Genomic DNA, 21,177 nt, shown 5'->3' on the forward strand with positions numbered 1-21,177 from the left:
AGGGAAAGATAATTATTTAATGAAGAATTTGCTTCCTGCAACAAAACACAAACCTGTTCTGGGTACCAACCATGGCTTTTCCAGGGGAAGTCCACATGCAGCCTAGCCCAAGCTTATTTCCAAAGCCATGCCTAAGAATATTGGCTGTGTTCGCATAGAATGCTAAACCAGGGTTTAGCTGGGGGGGGGGGGGGCTCTGCGTATGTTGTTAAAATCCATCTCCCATCATTCCTTTCTCTTGGACATGCTGGTGTGGCCTGATGAGAAGTTGATGCAAACTCCTGGAGTGCCACAGGTTCCCCATTTCTGATTTAGTGATATGTGGATGAGTGTTCACATCGTACAGCAAAGGGCTGGGCTCATATGCTGCTCTCTCTTCCCATGGAGCCAAGAGCAGTTCTCCTGAGTTTTGTTTTGCTTTCAGAGAAACTCAGTGTTGCCTATGAACTGGGGATTATGGTTGACAAGGAACAATCCAGCTTCAAGCTATGACTTACAAAGCTGAGTTGTTTAACTGAGGGTTCCTTATTTTTAAACTATGTTCCCCTGTGTGCATAATGCTAACTGAGGATCTCTGAAAGTGAAAATCAAGTTTACAGAAATCTTCCTCTTGGCAGCATGAAAGGAGAGGAGGGGAGCATATGAGATTGATGCTTTGTTTGGGCTCATGGAGGCTTATCCAACACTAAGCCAGAGTTTGTGTGCAAACAGGGCTACAGGCTGGTTATATGTAAAACATTAATTGCCGTATATACTTGAGTATAAGCCAACCCGAATATAAGCCGAGGCACCTAATTTTACCACAAAAAAACTGGGAAAACTTATTGACTCGAGTATAAGCCTATGGGCAACAGTGGCAAAGGCGGAGGAAGGAGCAGCCTGAAAGGGCTGCTTTCGGGCTGCTCGTTCCTTCTCCTCCTCCGCCGACAACAGCCTCTGCCGCTCGCAAGGGCTGGCACAGGAGCTGCGCTTGGCAGAACAGCGGCAGCAAACAGTAAGTGGGCTTTTTCAGCATAAAAAATGTGCTGAAAAAGTTGGCTTATACACAAGTATATATGGTGAGTAACAACACTGATGAGCAGTTACCGTAACTAACCTAAAATCCATTGAGTATGGTACATAGCTATCACCAAAAATGGATCAGCTGGGAGCATAATGCAATAAAGTACAAGGTATGTCCATAACTATGTACTTTCTTCGTTAATTCCTATGTTGCTTTCCTAGTTATGAAGCGGAATTGAACCCTGGAGATCATCAGAAGACCAACGTGCTGAAATATCAGATGGAAAAAAGGCCTTTCTTTGATATGCCTTCCCATTTGGCAGACGTTGACTTAGATGAGTATGACTATGACGATGATTTTGAATGAATTGTTTGTATAAAAATAAGGACCGTCTGCAGCAGGTCTGCTAAATCTATGTAGGGCTTAGTTTCCAGGAAAAGTAAACTTAGTTCTTTGTGCTGCAAAGTTAATATTTTAATCATTTTGGATGATAGCTATTGTTAGTCACACTCAAAGTAAACATTGTAGACCCATTGAAATGAATGCTCTTATACATGAAGGTCAAAGGGCTTACTCTGAGTATGACTAACATTTAATATCACCCTTAGATACCTTGAAAAAAAGAAAGTTGCTTTTTATGGAATTACTTTTTTGTATTTATTCATTAGATTGTTGCCTGTAAAATAGAGTTAATTTATTTATAGATAGGTTATATTACCTTTATGGAATTACAACGTACCTTCCTCCCTCCTCTAAAAAAAAGAGTAGAATTCTTCCTAGTTTTCATTTATAGCGATAATGGTCTCCCAGCAGAAATCTAATAACTTTGCCAGAGTTCAAAGAGAAAAAATGTCACAGCTGTGTGTGAAGGTCAAAGCATCACTGGACATGCTGGTGCACGCAGCAAAATGTGGTCTTGCCCTGAAAACTAACACACACACACACTGTGCTCCTTTTAGTCCTTCCAACTTAAACCCCCACCGCCACCCATTGCAAGAATGGTTTTTATCGCTCACACTTGACTGCAGTGGATGTTGTATTCTGTCTCAAAGGAACCAATTTTTAAACCTTATGTAAGTTTTACTTGATCTGTGATGTGCACTAACCTTGTTATGGGCATTTAGTGTGTTTCCTCAATGGTTAGCTAATGACACATTCCATGAGTATTCATACCAATGGTGTCAGAGCAGCTGAACAGTTTGATGCTTCCCTTGAGAAGTGATGGCTTTTCTGGACAAGCTAGAAGTTGCTACGCCAGTCTTTTAAAAGCATAAGGTTTGTAGTGCCTTAATTATCTCAACGTTCACACAAGGAACTAAATAGTGTGTTCCAGGAAGATTCTTGCTGTTTTTCATGTAAAACAAAAACAGGTGTAAGCTATCTTGTTTGCAGTGCAGATCTGTTTAAAGCATTTAAATATGTTATTTTCAAATAAAGTTTTTTCATATATGTAAATTCATTGATTTCCCTCAACATCTGTGTAGACTCTTTAATACTACTGCAGCTTGTAACAGATGTCTGTTTGCACACAATAAGCCAGGGGAACCTGTGGGCAGGAGGCTTTCTTTTTTCACTTGCCCACAGCAAGAAAAGAATGTCTCACTTAGGCAGATTGAAACAATCACTCATTTTATTTTGCAAACATGATAATATAAAAGTATGAAACCAAACAGCTGTTTTACAAGCTCAGTGACAATGAATAGAGCACATTTTCACCCTAGTACCAATATAAGACTGCCATGGTATACAAGAAAGCATATGAAATACAAATTAGAAATCGTGTTTTTAAGGATTCCCCCTCCCCACCCACATACATAAATAGCTTCTCTTTCTCTATTCCCCAGAAACCCACTACCCTGCTTCTGTGTTAAAAAGTAAACAGTCTTGTCTCAAAAGTGGTCTGCTATGGGGCCCAACATAAAATACTGCTCTGCTACTATATGGTAGGTTTTCCCATTGTTGCCCTGACTACAAATACATCTGCCGTCACATTTTGGACAGAGAAACTTCAGCAAAACGAAGATGAAAATCAAGTGTTTGCAGAAAAAAAGTGTAGTCACAACAGCATATCAAACCATGTAGTAACATTGGCTGAAGAAATTATTGTAATTTTGGCCATTACCTTTCTCATGATTCAGTTATATTATAACCATACCATGTCATGCTTTCAGCTAACCAGGTGTGGCCCCCATTGCAATGCCTGTACTTTTCTTCATTCACGTGAAAAAGCAGAGTGTCTTTGCTTCTTACGTCTCCTAAATAAAACACAAATCAAGGTTATTACACAGAGCTCTGTACAGACCCTGTGGCCAACTTGAATTGCAGTTATATTGCTATTTGAATAATGTTTTCTAATTAAAAATGCATTTTCAATCACCAGTTCCTCATTGGAGCAGAAATGAAGAATGGATAACAGTGGTGCTGGGCAGATTGGGTTTTGAATTTAGGAGTTACCAGTTATGTGTGTGTCTTTAACAGGCATTAACAGTAGGCAGATATTACCACAACAGATTAAAAAGTGTATAATACTGAGTGTTTTCCCAAGATTTGAGACGCTAAGTGAAAAGGCTAGCCTTTGCGAGCAATAGCCTTATTCTTCCCCACTCCACCAGTGTGTACTACCAACAAGATATCTGAAACCTCAATATAAAGCCATCCTTACCTGGTCAGCACCAACAACATCAATATCAGCCTCTTCAGCCAGAACCTCTACTGTATTTTCTACCATGACACCATCTGGAATACTGAAACAAGAAGCCAGATAGATTAGCTGCTGTCCTGGGAAACTAGTTTTTGTAATCTAGAGGCTAAAAAGACTTCTTTTCTAATAGGAATCATGGAGAAACTCATTTTTGAAATTAAGAACTGGTGGCTAACAATACACTTTGGGAAGGGCCCTGCCATTTCCAGCTAAAGAACAGCGTACCAGAGCTCTGCCCAAGACTCTTGACAGCTGCTGCCAATTGGAGTAGACAATACTGGGCTAAACAGACCCTACAAAACAGCTTCATATATGCTTCAGTAAAGGTTGAGTTGAAATGATTCAGTTCTTAAGTGCTGCAGAAACTACAACCAAGTGAGAGATTCCAAGTTACAAAGATAACCCCAAGCCTATTCCTTACCTATATTTTCTCTTCAGTCTTTCAGGACCTGATGGATATTCTTGGTGACAACTGTCATGAGATTTTAGCCTCTTCCTGCTATTCTGTGCCAAGGAAGGGAGGTCAGATGGGCAATGGGCATGTGAAGGTGTGTTTGCCATCTCAGTGTGACTGGTTTTGGCGCAGGATCCTGGAAACAACAAATTATATCCATCATCCATCTACATGTCAGTCAGTGCAAACAACTGGACACGCCAGAATGCCTTAACACCGACAAGCATATTCCTAGAACCACTACCCGGGAAGTCTGTGCACAGGGGAGCTGCCAGTTTCTCCTTTCTGACTGTTGTTCCTTGCACCACATCAAAGGCCACAACGAAACTTCAGGAGAGGGTTTATGTGGGGAGCCATAGTAGGGGAGAAAGAATATAAGAGTTCAAAGCTGAATGGGTTGCTTCCAGGAGCCAGGATATAAAAAAATTTCTCAGTGGATACAGAAGCTTTTGTATTTCCAATCTTCATGAAAGAATGTCTGCGCTTATGTAGCCAAAACAGGCAGCAGCAGCTTTGAGGAAACCCTGAGTTTTGCAAAAGTATATTTAAAAAAATGCAGCAAACAAAACCAAGGGAGCATGCTCAGTGGGTGCAAAATGCTGGCTTACTCAGACGTTTCCCAGCAACTCCGTTCTTTGTTTCCCCTAAGGATAGTTCTCTACCCTTTTTATATCTTATCTCACTGTCTGGATTGATACTGATCAGCCTTGTCTACAACAGAGCTTTCCCTACCCTGCATGCTACAAAAAGTGGCTTGAGGAGGCAGTTTCAGAGAACCCCTGGAAAAGCAAAGGGGTGAAGGGAGTATTGTTCCATCTGGCAAGCTAGGATAATGGAGAAACTGAAAGGGCTAAATACAGTGGTGCCTCGCAAGACGAAAATAATCCGTTCCACGAGTCTCTTCGTCTAGCGGTTTTTTCTCTTGCGAAGCAACCCTATTAGCGGATTAGCGCTATTAGCGGCTTAGCGGCTATTAAAGGCTTAGCGGCTTAGCAGCTTAGAAAAAGGGGGGGAAGCGGAAAAAATCGCAAGACTCGCAAGATGTTTTTGTCTTGCAAAGCAAGCCCATAGGGAAATTTGTCTTGCGAAGCAACTAAAAAACGGAAAACCCTTTCGTCTAGCGGGTTTTTCGTCTTGCGAAGCATTCGTCTTGCGGGGCACCACTGTAAATGATTTTGTGATTATATTCATACATGGTTAAGTTGCATTATATAGATTAATTAATTAATGTGTGATTGCTTTGTTCCATTCAACTGCTACAAGACACCAGATGAGAGAATTACGGTATATTGTTTACCTACAGATACATATTATACATATACCTACAGATATACATATTACCTACAGATATTACCTACAGATATACATATTACCTATAGATACATATTATTATTATAACTTTTAAAAATAAAATAGTCACATCATACCTTCAGAGAGGTTTTTTTTACATGGTGTCCTATCAGATGGCCATTCACTTATGCTGCTGATGATAGAACTCTCATCTTCATCACTGGCCAGCAAAGAGGTTCTGTACCACTCCAGCGAGTACACAAATTCTTCTTTACAAAGTGCTGGTTCAGAGGTATATCTCAGCAAGTAACTATATCTGGATGTGAACATGAGGGAGAAATACAAACGACTGAAAGATCAGGAGCTCTTCTCTGACAAGGAGATGGTTCACTATAGTAATTAACAAAGCTTTCCTCTATTTCTCAACCAAGGCAGCCCATCGATCAGCTAAGACAAGACAACACTAATTCGGAAACAATTCCGCACAGAAAGGAAATTTAAAGTACGGCATGTTTAAAGTGGACTTCAAAGGTGCTTGCTTAGTGTAGCAGGAGTATACTATTGTAGCAGTTTCCTAATTGCTTTTCATATTCCAGGGGCTCTCCTGTAGACAAGGGATAGATAACAACACTGCTTGCTCATAACACGCACCACCAGTGTGTATGCATGTGTGCAGCTTCACATAATTCTTCCTACTCCTGCATCACTCTTAGGAGTGGTTTGGCCAGCAAGAGTTAGCCTATAAGCACACAGAATTAAGTTGTATGTCAAGTATCTTGTGGCCCTTTATAGATCGTTGGACACACAACTTCTATCAACCCCAGCAAGCATAGCAAACGTTCCTAGAATGATGAGAGCTGTAGACCAGGGGTAGGCAACCTAAGGCCCATGGGCCACAAGCGGCCCACAGGGGTCGTTTAACCGGCCCACGAGCCGCCCTTGAACTGAGCCGCCCGCTCAGTGAGTCCCTAAACCAGTGCAGCACGGGGACTCGCTTCCGCAGTGCCAGAAATCGCGTCTGCGCAGACAAAGACGGCAGAAATCGCAGGCACTCACATGCACCTGCAATCTGGGGGCGCCACAAAGGGGGCTCCATGGCAGTGAACCGGCCCAGGCAAGGTAAACCTTGCCAACCCCTACTGTAGACTAACAATATCCGGACAGCCACAGCTTGTCCATTTCCGTGCTGTGTGAGCTATACTAGCAGCAAAAATAAGCCTGAGTCCAAACAGCTCAGCCCACCTTTTCAAATTGGCAGCAGAAGACCAAGGAGGAGGGCATTAACAGAAATCCATAGCAGAATTGTATACAGAGATGTTGCCATTTACCGTATTTTTCGCCCCATAGGATGCACCGCCCTATAGGACGCACCTAGTTTTTTTGGGGGGGAAATAAAGAAAAAAAATTTATTTCCCCCCCAGGCACTGGGCTGGCACGGGGGAAGCCCGAGCTTCCCTCGACCCCAGCCCCCAGAACAGCCTGCTATCCGCAAGCCTAGGGAGCCTCGCCGGTCTCTCCAGGCTTGCGGACAGCTGTGCGAAGCCTGGGTGCGCTCAGGCCGGTGCAGCTTGGCGCCGGGCTCCAGAGGGTTGCGCAGAGCTTCCTGAAGCCTGGAGAGCGAGAGCCTCTCGCTCTCCAGGCTTCAGTGAAAGCCTGTATTCGCCCCATAGGACGCACACACATTTCCCCTTCATTTTTGGAGGGGGAAAAGTGCGTCCTATAGGGTGAAAAATACGGTATTCGCTCTGAGCACAAATGCACAAGTAGTTTGTAAGCAGGAGCCATGCTAACACCTATACGTAACACCTCCTATACGTAAGAGTTTATTTAAGTTCAATACCACAGAAACTCCTGTGCTGTCCAGAAGCATTTGAACACTAAAGGGAAAACTTACACAAGTCTTTTGTCAGGCTTTAGAAGCTTATTGGAGAATTCACTGAGGATGAGCAGGAAGTTCAGATTGGGAGGCAGGCTCTTCCCTTCCAGGGCACCAATTCCTTGAAAGGCAAACTCAATACCGTCCCTTTAAGCAACAGTAAGAAAGAGAAGAAAACAAGAGAGAGAGACAGAGACAGAGAGAGAGAGGTTTATAACGTGGATGCCACACAATGGAAGACCAAGGGACAACATGGATTTGGCACCTACTTGTGTATCATGGCTACTGACTCTCGACTTTTCACCTGGTCCCAGCCGAATGTCAAAGCAAAGCGCCGTGCGAGCTCTTTAATGTTGTTGAAGGAAGAATCTATGCTGTTAATGCTATTGCTGTTGTCCTGGCTTCTGGCATGCTTCTGAAACAGCTGTGAACCACAGGAATTGATATAAAATTTTCCAGGCAATTAAAGGGGAGAAAGCCCCAAGAACACATACCTGCCATACATCTGACAAATTCCTTGCTCAGGACGCAGTTAAGCACCACTAATCTGATTATATATTTTTAGAATCCCACCAAGCTGAGCAAGAATCCAAAGGCTACAGGTGGGAATCTGGGCGGGTGATGGGCAGATCAGAATTCATAGGGGACACAATTAAGACACCTAAACTCTGCCACTTCTCCAGTACAAAATGGTGTGAGAGCATGAGAATAAACAAATAAACCATGCCTTCTGAGAGATGCCATTTAATTAAACAACATGAATTATCCATTTGCATGCAACATGCAATTAACCCCTTTCAGAATTCTTTTGAATATGGGGAAACTATTTTTTTAACACTTCCCAATACTTTTTCTGAGGAATATTTTTGTGGATCACATTAAGCACGTAACTTGAGCTAAGTGTACATACTTTGCTCACAGTTTCTGAATACATTTTATATTGAAGCCTGCCTTGCATAAATGGAGGAGAACAAGCCCGAAGTGCTCATTAATACAAGAGAGAAGGTAATTTCCCCCAAACCAACTGGCTAGGTGGGTTATTAGCATGCCTTGAGGTTTGAACTTTCCAAGGTCAATGAAACTCCCAAACTGGGCTGGTTGCCTACGTGATATGTAAACACAGGCTCCTGACTTATGTGAGCAGAGCGCAGCTCACTAAATGCCGCTGAGCCTCCCCACCTCTCATATTTCAGCAGATGGGTCATGGCACTTCCTAAGCTCTTGACGACATTGTTTGAAATCCGCTGGGCTCATATGTCAGCCATCTGAAGGGGGACATTCTGAAGCTTGGAGGGTGGCATATAAGCTTGCAGAGCAGATAAGACAGCTCTGAGCAAGCTAGCCTAGGCCAGCAAAATTCTGCATTCTTTATATGACACCAAGATAAAACGTATCAGTGCATCTGGGGCCTTGCTCACATGGAAATGGTGAGCCTGTATTGGGGCTACACCACTTCCAACTACAAAAAGTTCATAATACCCAGGGCCAGCCAAGTTATTCTGGTACCTCCCGCAGAAAATCCCACAAGCACCTCTCCTTTCTGCCATTAAAAATAAAATCATAATAAATGAACCAACTAACAATTTCCTGCCCTTTCATGAATTGCCCAAAACAGCAGTCTGAGGCATCTACCACAGCCTGCCTAACGATAGGTCTGGCCCTGGATAAAGCCAGCATATTAGGATGGCAAGTAGGCCATTCCCTTTCTCCCTAAAATCTATTCTATGTGGAGGTAAACAATTTGGAGGAGCGTTTCTCATTCATTTTGAACACCAGCTGTCCTCGCCTCATTTGCAGGTAACAGCCCAGACATGGATTTGCTACATGAGTGAGAACTAGGCCTCAGACAGGTAGGGCAGTGAAGAAAAGAGCGCCCTGAGAACTGCTGCCAGTCAGAGTAGATAATATTGAACTAGGTGAACCAATTCTAACTTGTTATAAGAGTTTCACTGTGCAGGCCCAGCAGCAGAGCCAGTTTGGCACCTCCTGCTAGTGTGCCCACATAGCACCAGAAACTGCAGCTAGTGCAAAACGCATTGAATTGCCTTTTAAGAGGAGTCGATATTTGGAGCCACATCACACCATTCTTAAAGGACTACCCTGGCAACCAACACAGTTCTGGTCTGTGTTCAGAATTTTACAGAGGACACATAAAGGCCTGAATGACTAAATACCTGAAGGAGCATGTTCCCCCCTCCCCCAATATAGTCCTAGCCAAGAGTTGAGGCTAGATGGAGAAGGGCCTTCTTAGAATCCTGCCAATGGGATGTATACAGGAATCGCCTTACCTGCTGCAAGCAGAGGATCAGTGTTTTTGCACTTTGAATTTTGTCATTCTGCCTCGTCCGGCTCAAGGTTTCTTTAATTATGTCGCCAAAGTCATTATAAGTCTGTTAAATGGCAAAGAGGGGAAAACTCTCAATCACAACTGGGAATAGCATTATTTTTTAAAAGGCTATTAAAAAACAAACCAAAAAAGTTATTATTATAATAATAATTTTATTATATATACCCCCCCACCTGGCTGGGTTTCCCCAGCCACTCGCGGCTTCCAGCAGAATACTAAAATACAATGAAACAAGTTAACTTATTTATAGCTTTGTATAAGGAATTATGGTATTTCAGCTCCATGGTACACTGCAAGCATTTTCTCGCGATTTTATTCATGCAGTACACTCCTGATTTAGCACATTTAATTGGAAGTGAGTTTCACTCCCAAACAGGATCATAGCTCATATCTATATAAAAACACGAGAGCAGAGAAAAGAAAAATCACAGGCCTAATCCGCTTGTTTTTGGAAAACCTAAAAAAATATTCCAGTCAATGCTGCTGGTGAAGTTATCAAGTAAGAACTGAGCAGGAAGGTACTGAATCTTCCCCTCCGGGTGTACCCCGCTGCACAAAACGTCTAGGTTCTAGCTCTAGAATATTCTGAAGGCATTCTGTGCTTCTTTCCTGTGTGTGTGATTATGCAGAGACCATAACTGATCAGTTTTGCAGAGGTGTTTCATGTGATGACCTAATTTAGACACAAAGCTAACCCAGTTCAGTGTTATGTGTATGCGCCTGCTCCCACTCCCTCCTCTAGTGACAAGGAGGGAGGAAATCAGAGGCATCCACTTCTGTTTTAAACAAACCACAATCTCTTGCTTCATCGAAACCAGGAACTGCAGTTTAGTTTTAACCGAGGTTTATCTGAACAAACCAGGACCATACCATGATTTGAAGTAGGCTTTTTTCAGGCAAGCTACGGTGAACCACCTGCAATTTGTCCCTTGTAAGAAACAACAAACTGCAGCTAGTTTAAAACTGAAGTGAATGCTTCCAATCTCCTACTCATGGCCACAGCAGTGGAGAGGGAAGTGTGTGGACCTGAGGCTGGTGCGCATAACACCAAGCTACGGTTTTGTATTATGTTTAGCCCTTCTCACTATATTGCAGCTAACCAGATTTGTTCCCAGTCTATGTTCAAACAGAACCACAGCCAGGCACAGTTGCCTGGAAAGTGTACCCGCCAGATATGTGTGTTGGCATCTTTGCACTTTCGACTGTATTTTGAGTTTTCAACTCAAAACATTTTAGGTGCATGTACCTTTTAAAAAACAAACAAACTGTAGGTGTGAAAAAGCCAACAGTCCAAAGACACCTTGCAAAAGTTCTTTCCTTGTAAGATTCCCTCAAAGCAGTGAGAGTATTAGCAATGCACATAAACACTTCTCCAGCCTGCCATAACTCTCCCCCCACCCACTGTCACAGTGGAAATATGGGTGATGCTAAGGCAGAGTCTTCTAAAAGTGCAGTCAGCAATGTAATAAAACAGAAGGGAATACAGAGTGTACTCATTTGTACTCACCATGGCACATGTATCAAGACTGAGTGTGTACTAATAAACTCAGTGTTTGTGCTTGCTATATACAGTGGTACCTCGGGTTACATACACATTGGGTTACAGATGCTTCAGGTTACAGACTCTGCTAACCCAGAAATAGTACCTCGGGTTAAGAACTTTGCTTCAGGATGAGAACAGGAATTGGGCTCTGGCGGGGCAGCAGCAGTGGGAGGCCCCATTAGCTAAAGTGGTGCTTCAGGTTAAGAACAGTTTCAGGTTAAGAACGGGACTCCGGAACAACTTAAGTACTTAACCCAAGGTACCACTGTAACTTTTACAGCATTTGGAAGGCATCGCTAAAGAGATTATTCAATTACCCTCATATAATGCTTGTAGATTTCAGCAGCGGCAGTCATCTCGACAACATTATGGACAATTAACTTGCAATAAGCTGCAAGGAGGCACCGTTTCTGCTGCAAGGCATCCAATTTTTGCTCTTCCATCTTTTTCACTTCTTCTCCTGTCAAGACTACAGCAGCGAGTTTGGTTAGGTTTCATGCTAACACTGCATTCCAAAGCATTTTCAAATACAAACCTTAATCTGAGCAATAGACACCCTCGAGTATGTGACCAGCTCACAAAACCTTAAAAGCATTTATTTGTTGTTATTCAGACATCATAGAACTGTAGAGTTGGAAGGGACCCCAAGGATCATCTAGTCCAAACCCCTTCAATGCAGGAATATGCAGCAGTCCCATACGGGGATCGAACTTGCAACCTTGGCATTATCAGCCCCACACTCTAACCAACTGAGCTATCAAGGCTGATGACAGTGCTAACACCTCATCTGCCATTTCACATGGATCTCCTCACTGAAAAGCAGTATGTACAGAGCAGCAAAGAGGAGCAAGTGAATACCGGAGGTCTCCTAAACCCTATGTAAGTATGACTGGAAAGTTAATCACATTCATTTATGGCTGGATAAAAATAATAAAAATCAGTGCAAGTGCAACTCATCTTATAATTACAAATAACATTTCCTGATGCATTGTGCTAACTTATATGCTCGAGATACTAATACTAAAGTGTGGGGAAGAACTTGTAGGAAATATAAACGATGGCACAAGGTATTTTTCTGGAGTAAATTCTCCATATTCACTGCCAGAACCTGCAGTAGATGTTAACCACAGGGCTGATTTCTGACTGCCAATAGAATCTATATCATGGGGACCAAGAATGAGGAGGAAGATTAAACAGGAGAGCATTGAAAGCCCCATACTGAAATAAACACATGATGAGCAATCACATTGACACCTCCTGTGGTGCATCCACTCCATCTTCCTTCGCATCCTGGGAACTCCCTGTCCATTGATATTACACAGGCACCATCGCTGTACTGTTTTCAGAGCCTGCTAAAACTTTTTGTTCCAGTAAGCCCACCGAGGCATGTGATTTTAGTTGCTACCACCCTGTCTACCTTGGGTAGCAAAACACTACTAAGTGGAACACAGACATTATCAGCAAAGTATGTTTAGTTCCTTGCTGGAAAGCGCTGCTGACCTCTGAATTCTTTTGGCTCCTCTGCGAAAACATGATCCTCAACGAAGAAGAGCAGTTTTGATTGAAGAGATGAACTGGGAAGGTACTCCACACACTCAATCAGTCCATCACTTAAACCTTGATGACTTACAATCATCAGCAAGTCGCAAAGTATCATAAAAGCCTACAATGATAAATAAAAGAAAAACAACTTAAAAAGGTAAAAGGACCCCGACCATTAGGTCCAGTCGTGGCAGACTCTGGGGTTGCGGCGCTCATCTCGCTTTATTGGCCGAGGGAGCCAGCATACAGCTTCCGGGTCATGTGAGCACTTAGGCACTTCTGTTTTGAAATTTTTACAAGCCACCTTTCAGGACCACGTGCACTAAGGCAGTAATAACAATATAATGCTAAAGATACAATATATATTTTTAAAAAAATGCTGTACCATATTATTGTAACATAACATTGGATTACAGCACATCAAAACCTTGGACATTCAAAAAATACAAAAACCTCAACCAGCTATAATTCAGCTTGTGAAATGCCAATTTCAAAGCCACACACACACACACACACACACACACACACACACAAACACAAACACAAAATGTACGCCCCACCCCCCGCCAATCCCCACACCTGAGATTAGATTAAGGATTCCACCAATTCCTTATCTGCCAAAAATTGTGATGATTGCTAAGAGGAAGGCAAAGCCCTCAAATGGGTCCATTTGTTTGGAGGCAAAATCCTTCCCAGCCCCAAATACAGCAACCATTTTGAACCACAACACCAAGAGAGCAGAATATAGGGTGGGGGCAGAAGAGTTGCTGCTCTGCTGACCGTGTTGTTGGGGCCCAACGCCATTGGCTTAAGCATTCTGGAGGTGGACTGGAGTGAAGACTTCTTTACTCTGGTCCGCCGCTCTTGCCACACCCACTTCGAAGGTCGTGATTGGCCAATTTAAACCAAGTTTTGGGCAGGCACACCCACAAGCCCCTGCAGTTGGCCGATTCCAACGGCTGTCTGCAAGGGGAAATGTTTCTTCTGCGCCCCAAGGAAAGCCATGCCAGGCCGCACATGCAGCCCACCTGGGAACTCTGCTGAGCAACCATTCTCCATCTCACCTGTGCTAGTAACACACAGCAAAGTACAGCTTAAGATTTGCCCTACTTGGCTTACTGGGATGGTCCTACTGAAAGCGAAAGCACTTCTTCTGCCAAGTCCAGTCCACAGTGGAAGCAACTGCCCAGTAACAACCAAGCAAACCCCTTCTCCTCACAGGCTCACCTTCATATCTCATCCAATCCCCACGGGCAACACCAGGGGGGGAAACACCATTAACACCACAAAGTTTCCGAGCACAATTCAAAGTGTTGGTGCTGACCTTTAAAGCCCTAAACGGCCTTGGTCCAGTATATCTGAAGGAGCGTCTCCACCCCCATCGTTCTACCCGGACACTGAGGTCCAGCACCGAGGGCCTTCTGGCAGTTCCCTCACTGCGAGAAGCCAAGTTACAGGGAACCAGGCAGAGGACCTTCTCGGTAGTGGCACCCTCCCTGTGGAACACCCTCGCACCAGATGTCAAAGAGAACAACAACTACCAGGCTTTTAGAAGAAATCTGAAGGCAGCCCTGTTTCGGGAAGCTTTTAATGTTTGATGAATTATAGTATTTTAATATTCTTTTGGAAGCCGCCCAGAGTGTGACTGGAGACACTTCCAGGGACACTACTGGTTAAAAATTCCTATGAGACAACTAAATTCCCAACCTCAACCACTAGGGAGTGTTAATCCCACCTGGGCCCAGGATGACAGGAGGGGAGATTGCAATTTCCTCGTGTGGAGAAGCACCAAACTGGGTCAATTGTTCTCATGAGGAATAAATCCTCACTATGGACCACCAGGGAACTGGACTAATCCTCCTCCTTGGTGCTTTCAAGTGTTTAAAGCATGTTCTGCCTGTAATCCTTACAACAACCTTCTTAGGCCAGTCAATATTATTCTGAAGGAGTACAATAATACAATATTATTATACCTGAAGGAGCGTCTCCACCCCCATCGCTCAGCCCGGACACTGAGATCCAGCGCCGAGGGCCTTCTGGCGGTTCCCTCATTGCAAGAAGTAAGGTTACACGGAACCAGACAGAGGGCCTTCTCGGTAGTGGCGCCCACCCTGTGGAACACCCTCCCTTCGGATGTGAAGGAAATAAGTAGCTATCCTATCTTTAAAAGACATCTGAAGGCAGCCCTGTTCAGGGAAGTTTTTAACATTTAACGCTGTATTGTTTTTAATACTTGATTGGGAGCCGCCCAGAGCGGGCAGGGTATAAATAATAAATTATTATTATTACTATTATTATATTCTCCCCCACACTGCAGCTGGAGATGCTGATGAGAGCAAAGAGTGGGTTGCCTAATGCCTCTAGTGAGTTGATGGCAGACACAAGACGCAAACCAGCGTCTTTCTGGTTCACAGCTCAGCCTGCTTAGCCACTAAGTCACACCAGCAACTGGGTGCTGTGTTGTATAGAGATTAGAGTCAATTCTTCCTTCCTCCCCAGAATTTTAGTATCTCTAGGCAATACAGCGCCCCTTAAAACAGGGGAGTACTTCTTCTGAATATGTGTACACAACACTTGCCCACATTGCTCTTAGGATAGGGAGGGGTGCAAATCTCAAGGGGAAAGTCACATGAAAGGGCATGTAGGATTCTTACCTTTTCACGTAACTTTCTGCTGCGGTGGCTGAGGTAGCACGTACAAATGTGGCAGTACTGCTTCAAGTGGGTCCTCAAGGCAAGAATGCTTTCCTTTAAGGGGAAGGAGAAAATCAGAAATTATTTCTGCAAAATGCCTCTTTGAATAATTCTATGTCATCGAAGCCCATCTCAAGACTTCTGTGAAAGGTGCAGAACTTTGTAGCATCTCAAGTTTCTTCTTCGCATCTTATTCTGTTTGAAGAGGAAGCACAGAGGAAGGGGGGGTGCAAGGAGTCACAGGAGCTGTGAGAAATCTCTATAAAATCCACAGGACACCATGATCCTCCTCATTCTACCTTTGTATCCAGCAGTTTTTCACTCTCTATCTTGCCAGTAGCGCAGCACAGAGATGTGCACAGAATCTAATGAGGGTTTATTCCTCCCATCCACTGTTTTGCAACAATCTGTCACACTATATAGACAGCGTAGTGATAGTGTAGAACAAGGACAAGATGTAATCAGCTCCAATCTGTGTCAGCTCACTTCCCCTTGTCACTCAGGTCCCTGCTGCAGGGAACCAAGGTGTCCCAGAGTGGGAAATGCTGATTTGCATAAAGAATATTTTTTTTTAATCTCACAGTAACATCCTTTATTTTATTTTCTTTTTTTGATTCTGAGATACAGCCAGTGCTTTTCTTCTGGGGAATGTAGGTGCCAGTACTGCGTACCCTTGGATACCCCCCAGAAAACTGGCTACAGCATCCCACAAAAAACTGCAGATGAAATCAAGACAGAAACCACACAAACATGAAGCAAATGAGCTGCTGGCATGATTTGTTTGGGTTTTCTATCAAAAAACAGATTAGCGAAGTCACTCTGGGATCATCCGGGTGTATTCTGCATATATAACCATTGTTTACCAGGTACAATATGGCAGCCAGAGCGTTTTGGTGTCCCAGGTGCCCTTTAATTGTTTCCCAAAAACTCTCATCATTTCCCAAAAACTCTCATCCTCTCTAATGGTATATAATATAAATATAAACTCACTTTTTTGGCCATGTGTACACTGCATGTGCTAGGAAGACATCAACATGCTGCCCACAGTGTTAATTTTATTTATATACTGCTTGATTGTAATAAAACCCAGTGCTTTTTTCTGCGGGGATGCATACCCTTAAACATTTAGTGAATCTTTGTACTTTTCTTCATTTACTGTATTTATTTCCCCGATTTGAACTATAAAATGGTATTTTTCTTGAGTCAAAATGAGAGTACCCCTAAACATTTTTTAAGAAAAAAAAGCACTGATAAAACCTCATAGTGGTTTACACTCAAGCAGTTCACATTTGCATACAGTGTCCATGTGATCAAAGGAAAGCACATGTTACCATGATGATTTTCTTCCTGAGGAAGAAAAAACTCAGAGTGTGAAGCCCCTGTTTCACAGGTAGTTGCTCTCTCTCCAACCCATCGGTTGTTATTATCAGATGCAAGGTTTGCAAAAGTATGAACAACATGCTTCTGATGCAACCTGGGAAGAGGAGGATAATGGGTCTCACAAAGGACTCCAAACAATCTCTGAAGTGGGAGCTCAAGGATGGTGCTGCTTGCTTTTGAGTCACTACTGCACCAGAATCAGGAAATCAGAACGTGAGCCACTTTTGCTTCTGGAAGCTCAAATTCTTATGAAGCTCCAAATGGACCAACGAAGCACAAAAGGACACAAAGAAGCCTTGAGAAGTGGCTTGAAGTCCCCACCCTGGGACTAACCTTGGAAGAAGTGGTCTCTAGTGCAGAAGAGAGCTGCCAAAGCAGTGCAGAATAAGCACACTGGAAAGCAGGCCAAAGGACCTGCAAAAGAAAACCAAGAGTCGTGACTTAATCATTTCAAATCCTGAACCGAGAAGATTAGCATGGGCAGTCACCTCACTGCAGAAAATCCCACTCCTCTGCCACAAATAAAGAATCCAGTGACTCACCCACATCTAAACGCCACTTCTGTCACTGAATTAAGAATGCGTTCTACTCAGACTCAAGTATCAGCTGAAATTCAGCCTAACAAGATGGAAAATGGCCGGGGGGGGGGGGGGAGGTCATTAAACCAATGGGATGCTGAAACTAGGACTTAATTTACACTGGTGTGCTATTTTGGAGACGCGAAATATTTTCTGGTCCATAATTTGGTGACGGTTACCTGAACAGGTAAAGCATTTTGTTCCACCTCAAAACCAAGGAGCTTAGCCAGTGTGTCATAGAGATTCCACCTGGTGAGATCATGAGCACTACAAGTCCAAAAGGAAACACAGCATCACTCTGAGAACTTTCAAGCAGCTGTGACAAAACAGTCCCATCAACAGAATACTCAAGACTGCCCTCACCCTCTGTACTCAGCATTGTGATTCCAACTCGTTTAACCAAAAAAAAAAAAAAACCACAACCCTCAGAAATCCTTAGGTTGGCAATATGCACAATGAAGCATGGCTTTAACTCAACTGTTTTTTTTTTTGTAAAACAAAAAAAAAACCCAACCAAATTAATCCAGCCCAACAAAGCAAGTGGAAAGCAGCCTATTACAACTAGACTTTTAGCAGGATTGCCACAGATTCAGAATCATCTTCAAAGCCTACTTGTTCCCACACTGGTTAGCAATTCAAAAGGAGAGTCCCAAATTCCAGCACTGTGAGAATACAAGTGCTAAAAGGGGTGCAAGAGTTGTGTTGCATAAATTGCCTGAACTGGTAATGCCAAAATAGGGGGCCTAATTTGGCCTGCTAGGTCATTGCGGCAAAGCCATGCCCAGCTGCCCAACACCCGACATCATATATGGCATCAGGTAAAAGACCCCGGTTCACACAAAATGGAGCTTGCTTATATTTGTAGCATCAGGCCCCTCCCATTTGTCAAACTTGGCTTGCGGGGAGCGGAGCAGGGGAAATAGTAATCTGGCTTATCGGCAAGATCTATGCAAGGCAGGACTCCTATTCCCAGAGCACACAGCATTCTAGCCCAGGCCTATAGTACTCCAATCTTAAGAAACAAATACAACAATTTCATAGGACGGTAGAGTTGGAAGGGACCCTGCGGATCATCTAGTCCAACCCCCTGCAATGCAGGAATAGGCAGCTGTCCTATATGGGGTATTGAACCTGCAACCTTGGCGATATCAGCACCATGCTCTAACCAACTGAGCTATACTAATTTTGCATGAATAAACGGAAGTGCTTGACGATACCTGTCTACAGCACTATAGATGTTTCTAGTCCCTTGAAACCAACAAGCCCATGATATAAGTATTAGCATGCAAAGAGTGCCATGTGCTCCCTGGTACAAAGATCAGGGACGGATGCTCAGCAAAATCCTAGATTTGTCCCACTACGGCAGTGCCATCCATCATGCTATGTATTTACACTGTGACACAGCATTAATGTGATGAATTCAGAACTGAGTTCCATTCAGACATGAGTGGTGGGCAGGGTGGAGGGCTTCAGTCTGACTCTTTAAAAAAAAAAGTCCCAGAGCCCTATTTGCACAACTAGAAACCAAACTTTCCAGAGAATCCTGTTACAGTGGTACCTTGGTTTACGAACTTAAATCTGTTCCGGAAGCCCGTTCTTAAACCAAGGTGTGCTTTTCCATTGCAGCAGGGGACTCAATGTACAAATGGAACACACTCAACAGGAAGCGAAACATGTTCTTATTCCAAAGCAAAGTTCACAAACCAAAACACCTACTTCCAGGTTTGCAGCGTTCTTAATCCAAGTTGTTCGTAAACTAAGCTGTTCTTAAACCAAGCTGTTCTTAAACCAAGGTACCACTGTATTAAAAAATATAGCCAATATTCACTAACTATTCTTTCACAACATCTTGAAAGGTGGCAGCCTTTATATTCAAATGGCTCTAAGTGGGCCTTCACTTTATCTAAATTGACCAGGAAACAGTGCCAACACATAAACACCAGAACTTTCATCTGTATATGGGCCCCAAAACAGTCTCCACAGACTTTAGAAACTTTGAGTCTCTTAGCATCTTGGCTTACATTAGCAAAGCCTTTCTTTTCTTCCATTTATATCCCACCTTTCTTCCATCATGGAACCCAAGATGGCTCCCAGGCGGACTTGCTTACCTTCAGCGGGACAGCTGCTTAATGTGCCTTCAGAGCAGACCCTGGGATTTTCCTGATCCCAACACCTGCACTTCTTAATTTCCCCCAGCAATCTTACATTTTAATACAATGTATTATGTATTGCAGGGGGTTGGACTAGATGACCCTTGGGTCCCAACTCTATGATTCTATGCTGCCTGGCTTTAGGTCCGTCAACAAAGCAGCATTATTCTAATTGTATGTGGCCACAGAGGGTCACTAAAGTGAATTAATAATCAACATAAACAAGCATCTCACTGATGAAAAGCAGTTATTCTTCGCAACGTCAAGCATATATGATGAATTCCTTCTTTTTCTGCACGAAACCCTCCTCCCTGTGTAGGAGACAGGAGAAAAGACTATGTGACATTTGAGCAGCAACTTCTCTCTCCGAAAAGCAGGCTTGGATAGGGGGAAAGGGACCTGCAGTATTCCTGCCCCCTCCCCAACACACACACAACATGCAGACTCCCCCCACAGTGCATACACCTGCACACCCCAAGGACTGCCTCTCCCCATATGAATCGACCCACACCCTGCAATCATCATCTGAGGCCCTTTGTATGCCACCAACACAAGAATGGGCCTTTCTTGTGGTGGCTCCCCATGTGCAAAATGTTCTCCCCAGGGACGTTTGCCTGGCACCTTTGTTACATTTCTTTTGGTGCCAGGCAAAAACATTCCTCCTCTCCCAGGCCTTTGGGCTAATTAAACCATCTATGGCATTTTAAACTGTGGGGGGCTATTGTTTTTGCTTGTTACTATATTACAAGCTTGTTACTATATTACAAGTTACTATATTATTCTTATTTTGTAAACCACCCTGTGATCCTTGGATGAACTTTAGACAAGACAAAATAATAATAATGACAACAATAAAATACAGAGCGGGTAGATTTTGTGGACAACAATACCAGTATACCTGAAGGAGCGTCTCCACCCCCATCATTCTGCCCGGACACTAAGGTCCAGCGCCGAGGGCCTTCTGGTGGTTCCCTCACTGCGAGAAGCCAAGTTACAGGGAACCAGGCAGAGGGCCTTCTCAATAGTGGCACCCGCCCTGTGGAACACCCTCCCACCAGATGTCAAAAAGAACTACTACCAGACTTTTAGAAGACATCTGAAGGCAGCCCTGTTTAGGGAAGCTTTTAATGTTTAACAGACCACTGTATTTTAATATTTTGTTGGAAGCCACCCAGAGTAGCTGGGGAAACCCAGCCAGATGGGCATGGGTATAAATAATAAATTATTATTATTATTATTATTATTATTATTATTATTATTATTATTATTATTATCACCCGTCATCGCCAGCTAGCACACCCAATGGTCATGGATGAAGGGAGCTGTAGCTCACAATAAGTGGAAGGCACCACATTGGCTACTACTGGCATAGAGTTTTCTTCCCATTGTAAGCAGTTATTTGGCACAGAGGCAGCATGATTGCCTGCACTGCATACTGGGGGGCATGCAGTCTTCCTGCAAGAGTGCTGAAAGTTTGCTACTGGATCCCCTATGCTGGGCTGCTTCTGCATTGCTCTGACTCACATCAGATGATCTGTCAAACTGTAGGATGCCACCCCTCACCGAGTCTTGTGTGTGTGTGTGTGTGTGTGTGTGTGTGTGTGTGTGCAAAGTTCCATG

At 43.5% G+C, this 21,177-nt stretch overlaps 2 protein-coding genes across 11 annotated transcripts in view; one reads left to right on the plus strand and one right to left on the minus strand.

Annotated features, from left to right (window-relative positions):
• Nucleotides 1-5,584, plus strand: part of PPP2R3B (protein phosphatase 2 regulatory subunit B''beta) — a 38,728-nt gene extending 33,144 nt beyond the window's left edge. For 3 of the 4 annotated variants that reach the window (XM_028727793.2, XM_028727794.2, XM_028727795.2), the window contains one exon: nt 1,225-2,458. In XM_028727793.2, coding sequence (XP_028583626.2) covers nt 1,225-1,369 — 145 coding nt within the window. In that variant the 3' untranslated portion in view covers nt 1,370-2,458. Of the gene's footprint in view, nt 1-1,224; nt 2,459-4,142 lie in introns of those variants that run through there. The other variant, XR_003706502.2, reaches the window with a different exon arrangement.
• Nucleotides 2,616-21,177, minus strand: part of LOC114596334 (cohesin subunit SA-2-like) — a 59,392-nt gene continuing 40,830 nt past the window's right edge. For 5 of the 7 annotated variants that reach the window (XM_028727791.2, XM_028727790.2, XM_077927555.1 and 2 more), the window contains 13 exons: nt 19,792-19,868; nt 17,587-17,674; nt 17,163-17,243; nt 15,411-15,503; nt 12,715-12,877; nt 11,532-11,683; nt 9,613-9,714; nt 7,594-7,748; nt 7,343-7,471; nt 5,586-5,764; nt 4,126-4,294; nt 3,666-3,747; nt 2,616-3,258 (listed from right to left, as the gene is read on the minus strand). In XM_028727791.2, coding sequence (XP_028583624.2) covers nt 3,250-3,258; nt 3,666-3,747; nt 4,126-4,294; nt 5,586-5,764; nt 7,343-7,471; nt 7,594-7,748; nt 9,613-9,714; nt 11,532-11,683; nt 12,715-12,877; nt 15,411-15,503; nt 17,163-17,243; nt 17,587-17,674; nt 19,792-19,868 — 1,479 coding nt within the window. In that variant the 3' untranslated portion in view covers nt 2,616-3,249. Of the gene's footprint in view, nt 3,259-3,629; nt 3,748-4,125; nt 4,295-5,585; nt 5,765-7,342; nt 7,472-7,593; nt 7,749-9,612; nt 9,715-11,531; nt 11,684-12,714; nt 12,878-15,410; nt 15,504-17,162; nt 17,244-17,586; nt 17,675-19,791; nt 19,869-21,177 lie in introns of those variants that run through there. The other 2 variants (XM_077927553.1, XM_077927554.1) reach the window with 1 other exon arrangement.

Source organism: Podarcis muralis, chromosome 4 (genome assembly GCF_964188315.1).
Source record: "Podarcis muralis chromosome 4, rPodMur119.hap1.1, whole genome shotgun sequence".
NCBI lineage: Eukaryota > Metazoa > Chordata > Lepidosauria > Squamata > Lacertidae > Podarcis > Podarcis muralis.